Source organism: Humulus lupulus, chromosome 8, assembly GCF_963169125.1.
Source record: "Humulus lupulus chromosome 8, drHumLupu1.1, whole genome shotgun sequence".
NCBI classification, from domain to species: Eukaryota; Viridiplantae; Streptophyta; class Magnoliopsida; order Rosales; family Cannabaceae; genus Humulus; species Humulus lupulus.
In genome coordinates this window covers 71,763,847-71,786,701 of record NC_084800.1, presented here as the reverse complement: position 1 = coordinate 71,786,701, position 22,855 = coordinate 71,763,847, and the positions used below count along the sequence as shown (strand labels likewise).

At 42.0% G+C, this 22,855-nt stretch overlaps 2 protein-coding genes across 2 annotated transcripts; one reads left to right on the top strand and one right to left on the bottom strand.

Annotated features, from left to right (window-relative positions):
* Positions 1–3,462: 3,462 nt before the first annotated feature.
* Positions 3,463–6,421, bottom strand: LOC133797754 (uncharacterized). Its single transcript, XM_062235778.1, has 5 exons — positions 6,198–6,421; positions 5,374–5,506; positions 4,811–5,055; positions 3,982–4,153; positions 3,463–3,727 (listed from the first exon to the last, which is right to left on the bottom strand). Exons 1-5 carry the CDS (start codon positions 6,323–6,325, stop codon positions 3,488–3,490), a joined length of 918 nt encoding a protein of 305 aa, XP_062091762.1. The 5' UTR covers positions 6,326–6,421; the 3' UTR covers positions 3,463–3,487.
* Positions 6,422–10,501: 4,080 nt separating this feature from the next.
* Positions 10,502–10,876, top strand: LOC133795603 (uncharacterized). The gene has a single exon (XM_062233056.1). The coding sequence runs from the start codon at positions 10,502–10,504 to the stop codon at positions 10,874–10,876; it is 375 nt and encodes a 124-aa protein (XP_062089040.1).
* The last annotated feature ends 11,979 nt before the right edge of the window (positions 10,877–22,855 follow it).

Below are 22,855 nucleotides of genomic sequence, written 5' to 3'. Positions count from 1 at the left end.
GTATCTGACATCGTGATGAGAGAAAGAGACTAGAGTCGACTCTGATACCAAGTCAGAAATAGGGAAATTTTCTGATATATTATTTTATCGTGAATGATACAATATATACATATAAGAGGTTGCTCTAAAACAATACAATAATATTCTACTTTAATGTCAAATCACCCTATTTAACAACTTTCCTAAAATAAATAAAATCAGCAAACAAATTAACTATTGTACAGCTTTAAACAATCATTCTAAAATTAGAAAACTTCCTAAAATAGTTTGATTTTCTCCAACAGTTCACAAATGCAGACTGGGTTGGCTCAGTTGATGATAGAAAGTCTACATCTGGATATTGCACAATGGTATGGGGGAATGTGGTAACATGGCGAAGTAAGAAGCAAACAGTGTTTGCTAGAAGCAGAATATAGAGCCATGGCCCATGGAGTGTGTAAAGCAATATGGATCAAACGCCTATTAGAGGAGTTGAAGATTGAGTATAAACCCCTATTCAACTTTATTGTGATAACCAATCTACCATTAGTATTGCCCATAACTCTATACATCATGACAGAACTAAACACATTGAAGTAGATCGTCATTTTATTAAGGAGAAGATTGATGAAGGAATTATCAGCATTAAATATGTCCAAACAGATCATTAGCAGGCTGATATTCTCACAAAAGGGTTACCTGAACGGGTATTTGATTTCCTAGTAAATAAGGTTGGACTCATCAATATTTATAGTCCAGCTTGAGGAGGAGTATTGACAGTTATGGAAATCAAATCAAAGGGTGTGACTTTCTAGTTTCCTCATTTGTAGGGATTGTTTAGTATTTTGTAATTAAAGTTGTGATTAGTGTATAACTTATATAATACTAGCCCTAGGTTGTAAATTAGTATCACAGAAATAAAATATAGAAAGAAAGGTGATCTTTTCCTCACCATTTTTACAGTTGGGTTGTGATGGCTTAGGCCTTTGAAGTACTTAGGTTTGCCTCTGGGTTAAATCCTCTCCGTCAGTTTTTGGAGCTGGGTGGTTAAGTCGCCATGAGACTTGATGGGTGAAAGAGGGCATTCTTATCCAGGGGAGCAAGGTTGACGTTAATTGAATCAGTAATTTCAGTCTTACAACCATATTATTTATCTAATTGATTCAGTTGTTTCGGGCTTACAACCATATTATTTATATAATTGAATCAGTTGTTTCTTTCAGCCTTACAACCATATTATTTATCTTTATTTTGTTTTCCGCAGGAGTGGCTAATGAGTTGAAAAGCCTAATGGGATTTTTTGTGAAATGGGTGTGATGGAGAAAAACTGATCATCTTGTGGCTTGGAAGGGGGTCTGTTGCTCCAAAAATATAGGAGGTTGAGCATTGTAAACATGGTTTTAAGAAACTACTCTCAAGTGGTCATGGAGACCCTTGAAAAGACTCGAGTAAATATGGTCTTCATTCTAGTAATTGGTATTCTGGGTTGGCTTTGAGGACCATTTTCAGAGTCCATGGAAATTCAGTCATTACTATTTGTTTCGTAATCTGGTGGCTTTTAAAGTGGATAATGGCGATCATATTAGATATTGGGAGATCTTATGGATAGGTAACGAGACCTATGCAATCTGGTTTCCAGGTTCATTCACCTTGCATGATGGTCAGATTTTGGATTTTAGGTGGATCGAGAATGTGAAAATTCAAATTCCTTTAGCTGGAATTGCTCACTATTAATGCTGCCCCAAAGACTAGTTATGATTTGATTGTCCAAGAGTTTGTAAGAGGCTTTGATTAGGAAAGGAAGTTAATTTGGAACTGCGGTGTTTTGGCTATGTTGTGGGCCATTTGGTTGGAGAGAAATGACAGGATATTCCAAGATAAGGTGACTGAGTTAGAGTGCATTTGGGAGAGAATTAAGTTGTGGGGTGCTATGTGGTTAAAGAGTGTCAAATGTTTTTCCTAGTTTTATTTTTTCCAGGGGTTGGGATTGCTTAATGTAATTTTATATGTTTTAAGATTTTAACTGTTATATCAGAAGACTACTACATTTGCTTCTCATTGCTCTTTCTCAGCTCTCTTTTCTGGTCATATGCTGCTACTCATAAAAACTCTGGGAAAAAGTTAACTTTGGTTGTCTCTTTAGTTGAATTGCATTGAAGAGTTCAACAACAACTTTTTTTTTCTTCCGATTTATCGAGGATCTGAAAATTTTCAGATTTTATTTTTGCTTTTACGTTGATGGCTTGGTTTTCCTTAGGTTTTTCTTTATTTCCTTTTGTTTTTGTAATTTTATTTTATATAGTTTACAAGAAAAAAAGAGTGCATTTTCTCATTTGTTGCATTCGTCAGCATCATGATAGCCAATGTCTTCAATTTCCATGGCAGTATCCATTTATTAGTAGTGTGGTCGTTGATGTCAATTTTAAGAACGGGAGTGTCTTAATTTCACACTTTTTTTTTTGTTTTCCTTCCCAATCCCATGTTTTCAGATCAATGACCCAAGGGTGGACAACACCAATTTTAACCATGTTTGAAACACTACAGGAATGTAATTATAATTATATATTTCCGGGGGCATTTATGTCTCAGAAAAAAATCATTAGCATTCTAATGACTAATTTTGGACAACTTTGGTGGAAGATCTGTTATAAACACATTTAAAGGAGATTTCTTATGTATGCATTATGGAAATGGGCTTTGTGCAAAATGGCTGTGAAAGTAAGTAAATTTTTATATTTTTAATTTTGTAGTAAAATAACTTAATTACATTTTTAATATTTGATAAATTTATTATTTGAGTCGGTCTTTCTATTCGCAGTATTCATTTTCGTAACGAGTACTTGAGAATTATTTCTATTTGCACACTTCAGTTTTACACAGATTTTAGAAAGAGTAAAGAGTTAGATTTAATGGAATTTTATAAAATTTTGAACAATTGTAAATATATTAAAAAAAACTACCATAAACTATATAAAAATGTTTTTCTTTCTTTAACAAAAATTTTCTTTAGTAAAATCTGAGTTCCATGCAAAGCTGAAAATGAAAAAAAAAAAGAAAAAGAAGAAGCAATAAATAGGTCTATACAAGTCCTCTTAACTTTTTTACTCATCGTCGGCTCTTGCATTTACCTATCCAAACAAAAAACACTCGTCAACATTGACAGCAATGTGGTAGACAAACAAATGAAGATTTTCACTCCATTTCTCTTTTCTATGTCTTGTGATTATGTGTTTGTTTCGAGTTTAGATGTGTCCAGGTGCTGTAAACTCACACTGAAACCGTTGCCAACCACAAAACCATAAGCACTTTTAAGCTAGACTGACCTGACCTGTCAATAAGCCTGTCTGTCATTTGGTGCAAAGTCAGGCATTCTCTTCACATTGAGTAAGTCATAGGTTATTCATATTTCACCACTCATTCAAGTACTTTTACTTACTCCTTCAGCATTAAGTTCCTACTTCTCAGTGACCCAAGATTTTACTCTGTTCTGTAAATGAATTTCACTGTATTACAATGCTGGTAACTGTACATCACCTGTTTCCTCTAAATTATTGGCATTAGGAATTCTGGGTATGCTGTCAACTTCTTTACATAAAATTTGAATGACTTCTTCTACAGTTAGAAAGACAAAATCTACGTTTGGAAGATGCAGACCTTTACTGTATTCCTCTTCATCAAGCTCTGTACATTTTAGTGTTTTCTTGTAACTCTCAGTGGCTGATCTTGGGTGACCCCTTGCTACCGATACCTGTGTTTCAATGGAAATCTATGTAGTCATATGCTACAACAATAAATGAAACAGTATATTAAGCCCCCCAGGCCCTATAAAGCCTTCCATTCAAAGACCAAAACTCTAAACTAAAATCTAAAGTTGGTGTGGTTGTGACCCGAATGCAGCAAATTAGGAGTAGTGTAGTTTAGAGCAACCGTTTATGGTAAATAGAGAAGACAGGAGTCAGGAGCATAGATAATAGGAAAGCAGGAGTTGTAGAGGGTATTTACCAGATGTCCTTTTCCTAGCTCAGAAAGCCAAAATCTCCACTCTGGCATATCCCTCCCAGAAATTTTGACAGAAATATTTCTCCAGTTACTGTGATGAAACTCCACTTTTTCCAAGTCGTATGATACTCCACTTCCTAATGCTTTGACATAAGCCTCTTTCAGACTCCAATATCTACAACCACACCATCATCCATTAGTTAAACTTGACTAGTCTCTTTCTCTGTAAATCTTCCATAATTAAGAGCCACCAGTTAAGCTTAGACATAGAATTAAGTCACAGATCAAGCTAAGAAAGATGAAAAAAAAAGAACCCTGAAAACATGGTAAATGATTTGGAAAAAAAGCGAAGCCATCCAGCAATGGGAAGACTCTTCTCAAAGTCCAGATAGAAATGGTTGTGTAATGAGCAGATAAAATAACCTTAAACAACTTCCGAAGTTATGTGGAAGTTCTAACGTGATCCATAACAAATGAACTTGTTATCCCTTTCTTTTTACCAAGGAAACTACAAGAAGAAATTGAAAATATGTATGATTTTCTCGGTTCAATAAATTCATCCATTTCTCTACCAAACCAGTATTTTTCATCTTCAATTTTCTCAAGTTAAATAAACTCGTCTATTTCTCCACCAAACCAGTTTGGTTTTTTTTCCAAAGTCATTAGTTACAAAACCACGTCACCCACTAATACTGCATGATATACTTTCTAAAGATCATAGAAAAAGAAGAAAAAAAATGTGTTAATCAGCTAGTTTAAGAGTCTGAGTTGAAATGATGAAACCTTCTTGTTCATAAAATGATTAATCAAATAGATGCAGTAAAATACTTACCTAAAAAACTCAACCAAAATATCATCACTAGTGCCAGCAGAAACTATATTATCCCATTCTAAACTCGAAAAATAAGAGGCGAAACTTTGAATAAAATCTTCAACTGTCTCTTTCCAGGGAATGACAAGAGACACAATGTCCAACCCCACAAGACATAAAGGTTCAGAAGCTATAGCCACATAGTCACCATGATGCGATGCATTAAAGTTGAAATTGGGGAATTCTTCACAAACATTCCCATATTCCTGAAAACAAACTCAGTGGTAAGTTAAACTATGATTTTTAAGATAGGCCTAGGTACTTGTTTTAGAGGCAAAAGAAACGATAATCAACTCTTCTCCTCAGAACACCTGAATTAAGTGGGAAAGTTAGGAAACAAAGTAGTCATTCCTAGTGATGTTCTTGAGAGTGAGCTACATTTGAAGTAATAAAATGCAAGAAGCTATATGACATCACACTTCACTTAATCATAAGTGTAAATAAGGACTCCTAATATGGTTCATGGTCGACTTCTAACAACACTTTATTGTGAACTAAAAAATTCAGTTGGCATTACTGCATACCAGGTATGGTTTCCCTTCCAGTGTGCGCTCGATCACAATTTCATCATAAGGAATTCCCAACACTTGATGTACAAGAGCATACTGAAGTAGCCGGCTCACAAGTGCCCTCTTTCTATCTTCCAGTCCAACAAATCTATTATTGAGTATACATTGAAAGGTTATGGCCTCCTTCACAGACCATATGAACCCAAAAATGTTATAGAGACAGTTCAACAAACTATACAGAACAAAACAAGCACAGATACATTTATTATCAATTAACCAATAAAGGTTTGGAGGACAAAGCAAATAACACTTAATCTTAAGGTCATTCAAGTTCTGAAATATGGTAGTTACCCCCCCCCCCCCCCCCCACAAAAAAAAAAGAAGGAAGCAATCTATGCAAGTGAGCACACATTTCATAAGAGAATTTTTTTTCTCATTTATTCATGTCTTCATACAAGTTTCAGAGAATTTTTCACATGGTTAGTGAAATTATGAAGCCATGAAGCAATTCTCTTTTCTAATCTCTGTATTAAGGATTTAGTAAAGAGGGCCTCCATAGAAGGATTCTTAAATGTTGTTAAGAGAGAAAGCGTATGAACAAATTAGACATGAATATGAAAGAGCATCAAAGTGAAGGAGAGTAAACTCTGTCAGTGTCAACCCCAATACGGAAGTTGTTAAATCCTCTAGAAGCAAGACATTAACACTGGAATTTTCGTTTGGTTACCAAAGTTCCAATTGTTTCTTTCCTTCAGCATTATTTTTCATTTCATTTCTGGGTTATCTTAGAAACCAAATAATAGATGAAAAAACATAGAAAAAAAAGGGTATCGAGAGACCTGGTAATGGAGGTGTGGTGGTTGAAAGTGGGAGGTAGAAGAGAGAGAGCAAAGGAAAATTTTTGGGCATTTGGGTCCCAATTTGAAATGTCAACTGCCCACCTCTGAACTCCTCTTTCCAATTCCATCTGCAATGAAAAAGAAAAATGGTGTTTAGAAGGTTTCGTTTGGTTGGTAATATTCAGGCCGTTATGTTTTCAACAAGTCTTAGAGAAGTGAGACTCCTATTTATTGCCGGCTCTTAAATGGTTAGTGTATAAATAAATAAATATAAAAGGGAAAACTATTACACTCTTCTCTTGGACCTCTTTCTTTCTTCTTTTTCTTTGTTACTCTTAATTATCTAATTAGTTTACCAAATATATTGTTTTCATGAATTGACATAAATATCTCTATTAATATATTCCCCTATATACGTTTACTTCTAACTTTCTTTTCATTTTCAAGTCTTTTCTAATTCCTTTTCATTTTTATAAATTATTTTTTTCAAATATAAAGTTTAATTGTTTTAGTATTATCTTTTACTAGTTAGAAACAATGTGCAATACACGTTTGCTTAGTTTTAAAGTTATAAATATTGTCAATAATTTTAATAAAAATTGATTCACTATTACTTAAAAATATATATATACATAGAATGAATTATAATTCTATAGTATATAAATATTTATATCAATATGTTGAGCCCAAAATGTTCGGCCCAAAAATCATTTCCTCATTTATCAAATATTCAAAACAGAACGTTTTGGCATATAGAAGTTCCGAAGGCAGAAGCTGTGGGTTAGAGGCGCCTGAGCGAGACATTCAAAGTCGGTATTTTTTTAGGGAAATTCAGTTATTTCTTCTCCCCCCCCCCCCATTCCAGGGTTCGCTTGAACCAACTAACTGCTTTACATATTTTGTCCTATAAATATAAGATTCATAGAAGGGAAAGGGGGTCGAACTTTGAACTGACTTAAGCATCGGAGTGTCTTTCTTGCAGGTGATCCCGACGATTCAAAGGCAAATTTCATCACCGGAATAGTGACTGAGTATCGTCCATTATTGGGAGAAGCCTCCAGATATAGAAAGACAAATTGTTGTTCCAACAATTGGCGCCGTCTGTGGGAATCGAAAAACGTTTCGGCCTTAGCCACGTCGTCGAACCAAGAAATCAAGATCCCCTACGAACCCAGAAATCATGCCACCAAAAGGCAATGGAGTTTCGGGCCCAGTCGCACAGAGCGTCCCTCCGGCGGTCGTGAGCGACCAGATCGATAGGATGTGTCGCCTGTTAGAGGCGAGCCAGCAGCGGTCCGACGAAGCAATCAAGACATTGGCCGAAGCCCAAGCTAGGCTCGAAGCCGAGATTGCTGAGCTGCGCAGATCCGCTGACACAACCCGCAACACCCAAGCCCACGACAATCTTGATTCTGGCAGATCTGAAATTCTAATCGACCGCGTTAATTCCCCTCATCAAAACATGAACCCAGGTAACGAAAGATCCTAAGGCATCCCGCCATCCTCCGGGGCCGAAGAGCGACGAGCCCCAATGTAATGCCCCGAATTCTCCGATGTGTTTAACGGCGTGAATAGTAGTCCGGGAGGGCCATACTTGCTTAATTGTGTTATTAATTGATAAAATGCACGTATATGTTGATTATATTATAATATGATGTGAAATGCATGCATGTGAGTCCATATTTTTAATTACAGGGGTGTGATGGTAACTTGGCCCGTTGAGGGTAAATTGCTTATTTGGATGTATGTTGGTGATATGTTTTAAGGCCACATTATAATGTGGATTTGTTCGAGCTATTCGACATGAGACGATCTTTAAGTGTTAAAGTAGCGGTTTAGTCATAACGGGATTAAGTTCGAGGCTCGGGGTGAGTCTCGGGATGTTTTAATGATTAGAACGTTTCCGGGAGTAAAAAGGGTAACGGGACATGAATTATTGGTGTTTGGGAATTTTGAGAATAGCGGGAATTGGGAAGCGTTAATTATGATTAACGGTATAGGTTCGAAAGTACCAACTTTGCCCTTGGGAAGGCTTTATAAACTTTTAAAGACCTAGGGGTATTTTAGTCATTTGGGTTTGGATTTATATGGTTTTGGATGGCTGTAGAAACAAAACAGAAAAACAGAGCAAGAACTACCCTTCCCGTACATCCATTTCTCTTTTTCTTCCTTTGAAGTTTTTGGTCCCAATTTGAAGATACAAGCTAGGAAATCAAAGCTTGGAAGTTGTAGACTCGGTTCATCCATTGAAAAGGACTTTAATTCCATTTGAGGTGAGAATTCATCCATAAAAAACAAGCCATACTCTGTTTTACTTTATAGTTTTCAGCTTATAGTTTTGGTGTGGATAGTTGGAATCAATGGGAGTTTTTGTGTAAGATTGATTGGGTTTTGATGAGGGTATGATGTAGATGAAGTTTAGGGGTTGAATTGGGTGTTTTGGTAAGGTTTTGGATTGGTTTGGAGGGTTTGGTTTCAAGAGAAATCGCAAAGAAGATGAACCAGAAAGTTTCTGGTCTATAATTGGCGCAGCAGCGCCACTTAGGGCGCAGCAGCGCTAGGCAGGGCTCAGAGCTGGGCTCTCTGACTTGGAAATAGGGCTGCAGCGCCATTTGGTAGGGCTGCATCGCTAGTCCATTTTTCAGCAAACCTATTTTAGGGCTCGGAATGATCCTTAAGGCTCGGGGTTTGGTTCCTTTGCCCCGTTTGAGTATATTAAGAATCCCGAGAGTGGGGGATTGATCCCGGGAGTGTGGTTTTAGATTGTGAACCATTTATTAATTTATTTTATTGATGGAATCCCATAATTGGTTATGACCAGGTAACCGTTAAAAGACCAAAAGGTTGATTGTTCTCAGGGGTCGTTCTTTTATTCATTCTAGCTCGAACCAGAGGTAAGAAAACTGCACCCCGAGTGTGACATGCATGGATATTCATGAGGCATGTTGGTTGTGTAAATATGGACATGGATTGAATATAGAATGCTTAGCATATGTTGCTCACTTGTGCATGGTACTGACTCATTAGTCAGATTCGGCAAAGGTGCTAGTATCAACTGTGAAGCTGTGACTTATTAGTCAGGTTCGGCAGTGGTATTGGGCACTGATCACATTGCGCTGACTCATTAGTCAGGACGGCCTTAGCGTGTAACGCAAGCCAACAAAGATTGGATCTAATCAACTATCAGCATTGAATGGCTCAAAGAGCATTAATGTCAGACCGACCCCGAGGGTCGATGAATGAAATAAGCGCTTGGAGGCAAGTGACTTACCTAGCAACCACTCTCCCACTTGAAACAGTGACATGCTTGACAGTCACTCAATAAGGTTTACCAGAACCTGTTCAAGGCTAGTGGCTTACCTAACAGCCACTCTTCCATTTGAATTAGTGACATGCTAGTCAGTCATTCAGTATGGTTTATCAGAACCTCATGTGTTGTGTTCTCACATGTTGGAAAGCTTTATGCTCAGTGTGATTATAATGATAATCATTTGATAATGTTATTGAAAAGTGTTATGTTTTCTTGCTGGGCTTTGGCTCATGGGTGCTATGTGGTGCAGGTAAAGGGAAAGAAAAGCTCACCTAGCCTTGAGTGGAGAGCTGATGTGGTGATGTGTACATATGCGGCCGCTTAACCACCACGGCCAAGGAGTTCTCAGAGGAACTAGGGGGTTTACCCTATTTTTGCCGCTTAGGTCGGCGGGATTGTAAATTTTAAACAGTATTGACCATTTTGTACCGAGAACAACTTGTAAACATTTTGTTTAGCTCTGCAGAGCAGTTTGTAATGAAAATCTCCATTTCCTTTTTATTGGTTTCATACCTTAACCTGTTAATTACACTTAGAGCACGTTTTTGACCAAAGGACTCGAGTAGCGAGTCAAATTTCCGGTCCACCGTTCACCGTAACTGTTCTGGGGCAACCAGGGCGTTACACCCAACCTCTGACACGCATGGGCGGACGGAAGCAGAACCCACCGGACCCGCTCAGCTAGCAGCCGAAATCCGGCCTCAACGCACCTCAAGCCGCGCACGATTCTCCCTCTGAAGGTCGTGTTCCCTCGATCCGGTTCTTAGACAATTGGAAAGAAGACATGATGAGGGAAATGATGCAGAAGTTCTCAGATGGGCGATCAGCCTACGCCACCGAACATTTGGATCTAGTATCAAGAACCACTGAGAAATCGCCTTTCTCGGAATGGATTCATAATGAGCCAAAGCCTCGAGACTTCATCATCCCTTCCCTGCCTGCGTTCAATGGAAAGGGAGATCCACTAAACCATTTATTCCAATTTCAATAGAAGATGGCATTAGAAGCTAATAACGAAGCTATTCAGTGCAAAGTCTTTTCAACGGCTTTCTCCGGGCCAGCTCTGTTATGGTTCCGACAATTAAAACCCAGGTCGCTCAACAGTTTTAGTGATCTCCGACGGACCTTTTTACAGCAATACAGTGCGAACCGAGAGGCACCCAGAACAATGGCTGATCTCTATCGGATTGAACAGGGGGAGAATGAACATTCGAAAGCATACTTACAGCGTTTCATTGACCTCGTGCATCAAATCCACGACGTCGATCTAATCACTGCAGCAAATCTCTTCGTTAAAAGCTTGCAGGTGGGATCTCTTTTACATGAGAATCTCACCATGACACCACCATACGACATGGCAGACGTGTAGACCCGAGCCGAGGGCGTCTTCAGGGTCTTGGAATTTTGAGAACGCGCATAGAAGAAGTCTGCACTCATCTCTGCTCCACCAACAAATAATCCTCCACCACCTGCTAGGGATGACAAGAGGAAGCGGAACCAAACAGATCACACGAAGGAAGGAAAAAGGCCAAGACAGGATCGACAGTCATCACGATACCCGTCCTTCGAATACACCGTCCCGCAAGAAGTCATTTATGAAGAAAATAAAGACAGACCTATCTGGCGAGAGCCCTACAAAATTACCACTCCTTCTGACAGAAGGGATAAAAGCAGATACTGTCTCTTCCACAAATATCACGGTCATACGATCGCTGAATGCTACAACTTGAACAATCAGATCCAAGCCCTCATGAGGAGTGGGAGGCTTACCCAATACATCAAGGAGACGGGCAGACCAGGCGCCTCGCGGCATAATCCCGCTTCTGCCCCCGCTCCACAAGCGTCAGACCCCGTGCACGCAGCCTCTGACAGCACCCAGGAGCCTCTTAAGCAAGTCCCTATGATCCACGGGAACATAGAACTCACTGACAATCAAGAGCATACAACCAAAATCCATAAAAGGATGGAAGAACGAGTGAAGCGATACAAATCATTAGGCCATGTGGTCAATCTCGTCACTTCAGAAGACAGGAGCCACCCAGCCTCTGCAATCACCTTCACCGATGATGACCTGAAGGGCGTACACCTACCCCATGATGATCCACTCGTCATTTCCCTGCAGGTTGACCATTGCCAGCTGGGCAGAGTTCTGATCGACGGGGGGAGTGGGGTCGACATCCTCTTCTGCGAAGCCTTCCAGAAGATGGGGCTAGAGGAGAATCAGATCCGGCCCTCCACCACGCCCATTTTGGGATTCAACAGCCAAAGAGTATATCCAAAGGGCGTCGTTCGATTAACTGTGGTGGCCGCAGAACGTGCCCTGCCAGTAGACTTTCTCATTATAGATTCCACCATAAGCTACAACGCCATCATGGGGAGAAATTGGATCCACCGGATGCAGGGGGTAGTCTCAACTCTACATCAGGTGATGCGGTGTCAATCACTCAACGGGCGCTACACCGTCGACATCAAGGGCTGCCAGAAGTAGGCCAAAAAGTTCTTCCTTACCTTGAAAGAAATAAATAGCTCTGGCGCTGCTTCCCATAACAACTCCCCCGACAAATAGCAATTACAGCAAGACCTGCCAGCATGCCTAAAAGGAATCGATCTAGAGGAAGACCAAGAAAAACCCCTAGTTACGCTAGATACCTTAGAATAAGTGGGTCTAGACGACGCTGATCCCTCTAAGACAGTGCTGGTAAGTACCAAGCTCTCCGAAGAAGAAAGTGTAATGCCCCAAATCTCCTAATAAGGTCTAGGACCTTGATTAGGAGGCCGGGAGGGCCATAATTGCTTTATTATGCTATTTAATGATAATATGCATGTTTAGGTGTATTAAATATGCATGTGAACCCATTTGTGGTTAATTGGGTGATTTTCATATTTTGGCCATTTCGGGCATTTTTGGCATATATGTGAAATGGGCGTGGTGCTTTGTTATTATCTGGTTATGCCAGGGTTACCCAGCACAAGACGATCCTAGGAGGTAAGCTAGTGGGAAAGTCACAACGGGATTTAAGCTTGACTTGGAGTAAGTCAAGGGGTATTTAGAGCATTACCGGGTTATTGGGTAATGGGAATTAACATTTGGTGATAAATTGGGAGTTAATAAGACCAGGGGGAAATTCTGGAAGTTTTGACTATAATGTCCCCAGGGGTGTTTTCGGGACCCCGAGCATTAGGTTTTATTGAAAGCTACTTAAGCTTGAAGTAACCTTTTAAGAAAATAAAAAGAACGTTCTGTACGTTCTCTCTCCCAAAAGTTCCCTTTTCGTTCCCGATTGCATTTTCGAAGATAACTTGAGTTCTAGGACTCGGAATCGAGCGAGGATCGAGGCATATCAATCCTAAGGAGAATTAGAAGCTTATTAGCCGGAGGATTTAGTTGGAAACAACTCAATCGGAGGTAATTCAAGTTTAAGTTTTAAGTTTTTAAAAGTTTTTAAGCTTGAATTGGACTTTGTGAATCGTTGAGTTTTTAGTTTGTTTGAACCTCGGGTTTTGGTGGTTTTGGACCATTGGGGAGTTTGGGAACTTTGATTTAATGATTTGGGAATGTTTAGACATGTTTTTGGGAGGTTTTAAAAGGTTAAAACAAAGGAAAAATGGCTGCCCCGAAGTTGGGCCGCGGCCCTGTTCTTGGGCGCCGCGGCCTTGCTCGAAGAAGCAGGTGTCAGGATTTGGCCTTGCTGGGCGCCGCGGCCCTAGCCTCAGAGAACCCTGGGGGCCACGGCCCAAGGTGCTAGGGCCGCAGCCCTTGCCCTGTTTTCACCCCGTTTGCTCGTCTTGACCCCGGAAACATGGTTTTGGGCCTCGGGATCATTCCTACTACCCGGATTAGTGAGGATTGATGTCTTGGAGGCTAAGTTTTAGTTCAAGGGTTGGTTTTAGAACTTGAACTCATTGGATCACCATTTGTGGTTGTGACTAGGTTAACACTAGAGGCTTGGATCAGGATCGTGCTTGTGGCTCATTTGTTGGTAACCTGTGCTTGGACCTAAGGTAAGAAAACTGCACCCCATATGTGACATGCATGGTTATGATTGATGCATGTTGAATGTTTAAATGTAAACATTGATAGCATAATGAATGCTTGGCAATCTTTCCCATTTGCGTATGATTATTGTTGAGGCATGCTGGATGATTAAATGTGATGCATGTGATGCACGAGAAACATGTGATTAGGGCATGCCATGAATGATGAGTACAAGGTTGGTCAGAGCTTGAGTCTCTGAGTTTGTGCATGATCATAATTATGCTAGCAACTGTTTAGTAAGCATGCTGAATGCCCTGATCTTGGATAATTGGCATATGATACACATTGATAGCATTGCTTACTTGTGCATAGTACTGACTAATTAGTCAGAATTGGCAAAGGTGTTAGTATCAACTGTGAAGCTGTGACTCATTAGTCAGGTTCGGCAGTGGTACTGGGCACTAGTCACGTTGTACTGACTCATTAGTCAGAACGGTCTTAGCGTGTATCACGCAAGCCGTCAAAGATGAGATTTAATCGACTATCAGCATTGAATGACTCAAAGAGCATTAATGCCAGACCGACCCCAAGGGTCGATGAATGAAATAAGCGCTTGGAGGCTGGTGGCTTACCTAGCAGCCACTCTCCCACTTGAAACAGTGACGTGCATGTCAGTCACTCAGTATGGTTTACCAGAACCTATTGAAGGTTAGAGGCTTACCCAACAGCCACCCTTCCATTTGAATTAGTGACTTGCTTGTCAGTCACTCAGTATGGTTTACCAGAACCTATTGAAGGTTAGAGGCTTACCCAGCAGCCACCCTTCCATTTGAGTTAGTGACTCGCTTGTCGGTCACTCAGCATGGTTTATCGGAACCTCAGGTGTTGCGACACTCATTTGATGAGTATTATAAGCGCTTGAAGGCTAGTGGCTTACCTAGCAGCCACTCTTCCATTTGGTTAGTGACTTGTTTGGCAGTCACTCATCTGATTAGGATTGACTTGGTAGTCCTCCAATCAGAAGGCCAGGATTTCTTATCCTGGATACCCCAGCATCTGTTTGAATTCATTTGCATGCTGAATAGAGCTATGAATGCTAGGCATGCTAGATATGATTTGATATCATGATATGACTGTTTATGAGCATGTGAGTTTTCTTGCTGGGCTTCGGCTCACGGGTGCTTTGTGGTGCAGGTAAAGGCAAAAGGAAGCTGGACCATCCTTGAGTTGGAGAGCTTAGGTGATGACGTGTACATATGCAACTGCTCGACCGATACTTGGGCGAGGTTTGAAAGTGGAACTAGGGCTGAACCCTGTTTTGCCGCCTAGAACGGCTTGATGTAAATAATCTTTTTTAATAAACTCTGAAATTATATTTTTTGGGATCCCAATGTATACAGTAAACGTTCTAGTGAAACGTTTTATCTTAACCAAAGTTTTTAACCCCTAAACCGCTAATCATACTTAGTTACACGTTTATGACCAAACGACTCGATTAGCGAGTTTAGCACTGTTTGCAATGTGCACTGTAGCGGTCCCTGGAGTTGGGGCGTTACAGAAAGACAGACCCTCATACAATTTCTCAAGACCAGAATGAAAACTTTCGCCTGGTCTCCACATGACATACCCGGAATAGACCCCTCCGTCACGAGTCACAGCCTAAATATCTCCAACAACTTCCCACCTGTCAAGCAGAAGCAGAGGAGGTTCGCTCCAGAGGTGAATCAAATCATACAAGAGGAGGTCCAACGGCTCCTAAGCACAGGGGCAATAAAAGAATGCTTATATCCTAGTTGGCTTGCCAACCCCATCGTGGTCCCAAAGAAGAATGGGAAAAAGAGAGTCTGCATAGACTACACAAATTTAAACAAAGCATGTCCCAAAGATAGCTACCCTCTGCCTAAGATCGATCAAATGATAGATGCCACGGCACGATATGAAAGAATGAGCTTCCTCGACGCTTACTCTGGATACAATCAGATCCCCATGAAATCAGAAGATCAGATTCACACGGCTTTCATAACAAAAGGTGGTTTATATTGCTACAAAGTTATGCCCTTCGGTCTAAAGAATGCAAGCGCAACGTACCAAAGGCTGATGCACAAGCTGTTTTCCTCATTGCTCGGGAGAAATATGGAGGTTTATATTGACGACATGGTCATCAAGTCCAAACAAAGCTCTTCACATATAGACGACTTGACTGAGTGCTTCGACATCCTTGATGTTTATAAAATGAAATTAAACAACTCTAAATTTGTCTTTGGGGTGTCCTTTGGACAGTTCTTGGGGTATGTCGTCAGTCAGAGGGGCATCGAGGCAAACCCAACACAGATTGTGTCCCTCTCAGAAGTCAAAGAGCCCCGAACCATCCGAGACATACAGGCTCTGACAGGCAAAGTAGTAACATTAAGTCGATTCATATCACGAATGTCTGACCGCTGCCAGCCCTTCTTGCAGTGCATAAAGAAATCTACCAACACCACCTGGGGACCAGAGCAAAGAAAAGTATTGGAAGAATTGAAAACTTATTTGAGCTCACCTCCTATATTGAGCTCCCCCATAGCTAATGAAGATTTATTCTTGTACTTGTCTGTCTCACAATTCGCTGTGAGTTATGTTCTCTTCTGAGAAGAAGCCAATTGTCAGAAGCCAGTGTTCTACTGCAGCAAGATGCTCCTGGACGCTGAAACTCATTACAGTATGATGGAAAAGTTGGCACTCGCACTCCTTACAGCAAAGAAGAAGTTACGACAATATTTTGAAAGCCACACCATCATTGTATATACGGACTATCCATTAAAGCAAGTATTGAGTATGACCGACCTCTCTGGAAGGTTATCTAAATGGGCAATTGAGCTAGGGACGTACGATATTCAGTTCTCGCCACGAAAAGCAAAAAAAGGACAGGTACTAGCTGACTTCCTGGTTGAAATTCAGTCGTTCACTCCTAACACTCTGCCAGAACTGTTAGAGTCAGAAGATCAATGGGTGTGGACGATGCATACTGACGGAGCATCCAATTCCCAAGGGGCTAGTATTGGCATCGTATTAGAGGCTCCCTCGGGCCTCAAAATCGAAGAAGCCATTCGTTTAGAGCAATCCACGACAAATAATGAAGCAGAATATGAGGCATTAATCTATGGTTTAGAACTAGCACGAGAAATGGGCATCCAACGTCTGAATGTCAGAGGAGACTCACAGCTTATGATAGAGCAAGTGGCTTGAAATTTCAATACTAAAGCACCTCATCTGGCTAGCCTTCTTCAGAAGGTAACTGACTTGCGATCACATTTTCACCAGTTCGAACTCATACAAGTACCTAGGGAGCAAAATCAGAAGGCCGATACCCTTGCCAAATTAGCCTCTGCAGGAGGTTGCACATGTTAGTCCTCCATATCTATAAGTTGATCAAGCAAAGACATGGAAGTCTATTCGACCTCATCAGAATTTGAATGCTGGATGGATCCAATCATAAGATACTTGTCCACCTCCGAACTCCCACCTAATCCAAAAGATGCAAAACTTCCGCGCCTTCGGGCACATCGTTATTCCATAATCCATGGGACGTTGTACCGCAAGTCCTTCAACGGCCCCTACCTACGGTGTTTGCGTCCATCAGAAGCTAAAAAATTGCTAGAAGAGATACATGAGGGGACATGTGGAAATCACACAGGGGGACGGAGTCTGGCACACAAAGCACTTACAACAGGGTATTACTGGCCATACATGATGACAGAGGCACGTGACTATGCCAAAAAATGCGACAAATTCCAACGATTCGCACCCACCATCCATCAACCTGCTCAAACCTTACACTCCATCGTTCCACCTTGGCCTTTTGCAAAATGGGGTATGGATGTGGTAGGTGAACTACCTAAGGCTGCTGGAGGAAGACGGTATGCTCTTGTAGCCACTGATTACTTCACGGAATGGGTTGTGGCAGAGCTTACGTCACGGTCAGCAAAACAGACACTATGTCCTTCATCTGGAAGCATATCATATGTCAATTTGGGATACCGTGGGAGATAGTCGTGGACAATGGAATTCCGTTCCAAAATGCGAAGGTACAAGAACTATGCGACACATGCAAGATCAAGCTTAGCTTTGCTTCTGTCACTTACCCACAAGGCAACGGTCAAGCAGAGGCTTCCAACAAAGTTATCTTTGCCAACATTAAGAAGAACTTAGAAGACAAAAAAGAAGCATGGGCAGAAGAATTACCGAAAGTGTTATGGGCATATAGGACAACAAAAAGATCCTCCACGGGAGAATCTCCCTACGCCATGGTATATGGAACAGAGGCCATCATCCCAACAGAAGTCGGCCTACCTACACTTCGGACAGAGATCGCATCTGATCAAACAACAAACAACATTCAACTACTGCACAACCTAGACCTTCTAGAAGAAATACATACGGTGGCACAATTACGACTAGAAAATTGTCAAAAGGCTGCAGAGCGCTACTACAACAAAAGAGTCCACTCACGCACATTTCAGGAAGGCGATTGGGTTCTGCGCAAAGTCACAGGCAACAAGAAGAAGCTAGAACCTAATTGGGAAGGGCCTTTCGAAATCATAAAAATACTAGGTAGAGGGTCTTACACCCTAAAAAACGTACGTAACAGAAAAGTCGTACCCCGTACTTGGAATTCAATGTCTTTGAAATAATATTATTGTTAATAGTTGTACTGTGCAATTCAAAAGTAATACAACAACTTTCCATTTTTTCACATTCTTTTAAATTTCTCTTGTATATTCAATCTCTTGACATTATTGTCCACCATATTACACCAAGCCAGACACGTGACAATTAACTTTTCACTCGAAAGGTTTCCTCAATTATATCCCCACCTACCCTTGTTCAAAAATAACATTATTCACGTGCACTCAAAAACCACCTACCACAATGGCCATAAATAAACAATTATCTGAATGCTCGAAGTTGCAAACCTCCTTTAGCAATACACCGTATGTCTTTAATCTCAATACATACGTTACCCACACCTACACTCCAATAAACAAAAAGCAATAATAATGCATAGCGAGGATCACACCCCGCACATTGGCACCAGGCTGAATCTCAGCAGATCGTGGCAGCAAGGCCACTACACACAATCTGCGTACACGATCCTACCGCCTCTGTCGTTTCACTGGATTTTGTACCGCATTCTAATCTGACTTGACTAAGCTCACAGGGAGTTACGGCCAGCCATTTCGCAGTCTAATCTGCCCTGACTACGCCGATCTGGCCGCCCAACGGAGGTGCACTGCAAACCCTACCCTCTTACCCACATAGGAGGAGCACCTCCTGCTGTCTACTCTGCCCTGACTATCACAGCAGAACCATCAGCTGTCATGCTTCAGATTTCTCACCAGTGCACACTAGCTGGTTTGGCAATCCAAGGCTGGGAGGAACTTTTCCCGCAGTCGCACCCATATCCTACACGATGGGTGCCTCTGGCAGGATACACGGCAGCCCAAACAAGCCATCACTATACTACACGGTATGGGTGCATTGGAAAGATACATGCCTCACAATCTTGACCTCTTTGCATCTGCCTCGACGCCCAACTCTACGCTTTGTCCCCCACGTTCGGTCTGAATCACATTAACCCCTCTGGCCTCATGGGAAAGTTTCAGTCTCCAGAGGCCGAACCCGTTCCGATCAAGACCACTACAAAACTCCCTACGATAATGACAACGCCGCAGGAGTACAACACTTTTATCACTGTAACTTAAATTGGAAGATGCTAAGCATGGGCACACATATTTGCTTAATTCCTTTCTCAATAAACAAAAATGAATATGTGTACTATGCACGATCAGAAGGCGACGTGTACTCAAAAATGGCAATAAATCAGAAGTTGTTATTTATAAATTATGTTACATTAACGACAATATTAATTCCTGATTTCTTAATTGATCTATTCTCTATGCACAACTATTTTCTTGCCCATAATTAATCCCATTCAATACGACGCATGTACTCTACCATCGCACTCTCTAGCTTCGGATGGCCTAACCCATAGCGTTCACACGATATGTAGTACGGGATGCCACTTCTGATAAGCTCTTCCATAGCCCACGTTGAGTAAAGCCACTGTGGGTTATCAAAGATTCTCCTAAAAAAGGGAACCTTCGTCCACTCACGGTGCTCACCTGCAACAACAATGTTGTCAGCTCCAACCCATCACCAAAACACCAAGACGGATCGTTCACACAACACTTAACTGGGCATTCTCTCCCACCATCTGTATAATCTTTCGCTATATCTCGCACGCAATGGCCTGAAGGGTCTATGAAGCTTCTGATCCGAATAAACCATATGACTCTCACCTGTCATCACGCCTTCGATTAAGTTCTAAACGACAACGAACACATCCAATACACACACCAAGACAGCCAGCAGGAAACAAAGCTCTATTTGTATTGATAATTTGCTCTATTACAATCATCTACATACTAGCGGCCAAAAGAGCCCAAAGAATGCATATACAGAAATTAGTTCAAAGCAAAACATGACAGAATTTAACAAAATGATAGTGTGTCTTTCATTCTACGGCACCTCTTTCACCATCTGGCTTGGCCTTTGCAACAGGCGCGGATTCTGCTGCCTTCTGATCAGACACCACATTGACAACACTATCTTCAACAGCTTCCCCGTTGGCATTATACATCGACCCCAGCGCGTCGCCCCTCAACTTCAACTTCTCCAGATGACACGGCGGATAGAAAATCTACAGATCCCCAAGTTCATTCAAATACTTGTCGACATCATACTCTCCTATTTTTACATCGACGCTTTTACAATACATCTCCAGTTTTGCCCATTTCTCCTCTGGGGTCTGCTTCTTATTGCGTAATGCCAGATCCAGATACTTCGCAGTATCTACCTCAGCCACCCTCACAAGTTTACGTTCGGTGATCTCGCGATCTCGAATGCGCTGCCTTGTGGCTTCAATCGCTGCCTCTGCAAAACCAAAAACATTATGAAATCAACACACGTGTTTTATGGGCCCATTAATTTTCTAATACATGAATAACAAAAGAAGAGTCACATACCTCTGCCATCTCCTCCAACTGCTTCTTGGTTTCGGTCACCGCCTCTTCTGCTTCCTTCAACTTCTTCCCTAAATGAAGTTCAGCCTCCAACTTCTGCTTCCTGGCGTCCGCTGCGCTGGCCTCAAGATCATTTGACCTTCGCTCCATCTCTTTTTTCTCTTTTTCTAAGATCTCCTTATCAGTCTGCAACGACACTATATCCTCTTCAAGGTCGTTCATCATACTGCTAAGCTTCTCCATACGGGCTTCATGCTGAACACAGACTTGATTTTTCTCCATCCACTTATTGGTCATATCCACCAAGTCAGCTTTCAGTTTGTCTCGCTCTACTTCGAGTCCGACAGTGCCTACCATCTTCTCCTCTATGGTAGTCACCCTCTTTTTTGCCTCTGCCAGCTCTGCCTCTAACTTCTTGATGGCTTCCACAAGCACGTCCCGATTTTCCTCGGCCATCATTCTCCCTGCCCGCTCCTCTTCTAATTTTGCCATCTGCTCCGCTAGTTTAGAGCCATTCTGTATAGCCGTCGCATATTCCCGCCTTGCAGTAGACGCGCACACATAGCTCTGTGACAAAACTATTACGCCCATTAAATATAACATCATACACATATCACGAGATATAACAAGGCCTGATTTTTTAACCAACTTACCATCCAGATGTGGTCTGATACTTGCTGCAGCAAGTCACCTTGCCCGCTCAAGGATCTAATTGCTTCTATAGGTAGATGGGGTCTGCTTATGCGTAGCATTTCCTCCATAACTTCAGTAGACGTAGAAGGGCCATATTTCGACATTACTCCTGTTCTGTCACTTGCTTCTCCCCCTGCAGATGCAGCTGCAGAAGCAACAGGGGCAACTGACTTCTCACCTTCTGCTAACGTCGATACCATAATGCTATCAAACGCCAGCGCAATTGTCCTCACACCAGAAGAATACGTCTTCGAAGGGCATGTAAACAAGCTATCATCTTCACCCAAATCACTTGGGAGGTACACCGGCGTCTGCACGGCAGAAGACGTTAGCTGCTCCAAGAAAGCGCTAGGAGATTCAAAAGTGCTAGTACCCTTCGGAGACACAACAATGACATTTCCTGGATGAGACTCAAAAGCAGTAGGCGATAATAAGGAAATGTCAACACTGAGAGTGTCAACACCTGTTACTTCGACAGCCCCTGATTCTTGACACCCAGGGGTAGTTTCAGATATAACAGTCTTACTTGGCTCAACTGGCAAAGGAGGGGTATCCGCAAAATCCTCTCCGAAGGCGTCCTCTAGAAGCTTGTTCTTACGAGAGGCAGAAGAAGAACGTCTCCCCTCTGAGCCACGCTTATGGCCTATGTCAGACCCTTCAGCCAAAGCAGAAGTAGAGGGTAATGCCTCTGACGGCTTCATACTGACAACAGGAGACTTCACCTCCACTGGTAAGCCACCGTGCACTCCATCTCCAGTCACCACGCCTGATAATTTGAACGGAGAAGAGGAAACGCCCTCTGTGTGAGCCACCCCTTCTAAGTCTGCCGCCAAGGAAGACCCAATTGCGTGTGAAGTAGGAGACGCCCCAGGTAAATGTCCAACGGGGGCAGATCCTCGTGGCTTCTTGCACAACGAGAGAGCCTGGCCCATTGGTAATTCACCTGGGGTAAGTTTGGGGATTGCAAAGGGAGATCCTTGAGCAGTGGAGACAGAACCTTTCGGGATCCGAAGCTTGGACGAAATGCACTTCCCGTCGTCCGAATCTTCGCCAGAGGATTCCTCACGCTCCTTTCTTTTTCCTAAAGCCTCTGCAGGCAAAGGCACTTGTTGGAGAGGCTGAATTGGGAGATCATCAGAAGGCGTGGACGATCGCCCTTGAATGCGAGAAGATCTGCGCGATAAACTGGACTTATCAGGGGATGACTTTGCAGCAGGAGCTAGACCAGAACCCTCTTTCTTTTTGCCTTCTGGGACCCCTTGACGTTTGGTGCATGCGGCATAAGTCTCAGAACACGCCCTTTCACACTCGGTCTTCGACAGAGACAGAGTTGAGGGAGTAGGAGGAGATTTCTTCATAAAAGCTCCCAGCTGCTTCGCACATGCTGCTGTGATTTTGCTAAGGGTCATATCCCCCTTTTGCGATCTAACTCGCACAGCGCCAGGATCAACTCGATCCACGAAGCAAAGCCGAGTCATAATTTGCATGCAGTAGGGGTTCAGCACACCCCTGATACTAATGACATTCTCCTTAGATTCATGCAGAAGCCCCTTCTCTGTCAGCATGCTCTGCCGTTCAGGACTCATACTAACCTGAGGCCAAGAAAAATCTGATGCAA

What these genes read in the sequence shown, in the direction of transcription:
- LOC133795603 (XM_062233056.1), top strand. Translation starts at nt 10,502, where the DNA reads ATGGCATTAGAAGCTAATAACGAAGCTATTCAGTGCAAAGTCTTTTCA.
- LOC133797754 (XM_062235778.1), bottom strand. Translation starts at nt 6,325, where the DNA reads ATGGAATTGGAAAGAGGAGTTCAGAGGTGGGCAGTTGACATTTCAAAT. An exon ending in ATTTTGGTTGAGTTTTTTAG is followed by an intron (nt 4,154 to 4,810) that starts GTAAGTATTTTA and finishes GTGTGGTTGTAG; the next exon opens with ATATTGGAGTCTGAAAGAGG. An exon ending in AGCTAGGAAAAGGACATCTG is followed by an intron (nt 3,728 to 3,981) that starts GTAAATACCCTC and finishes ATTGAAACACAG; the next exon opens with GTATCGGTAGCAAGGGGTCA.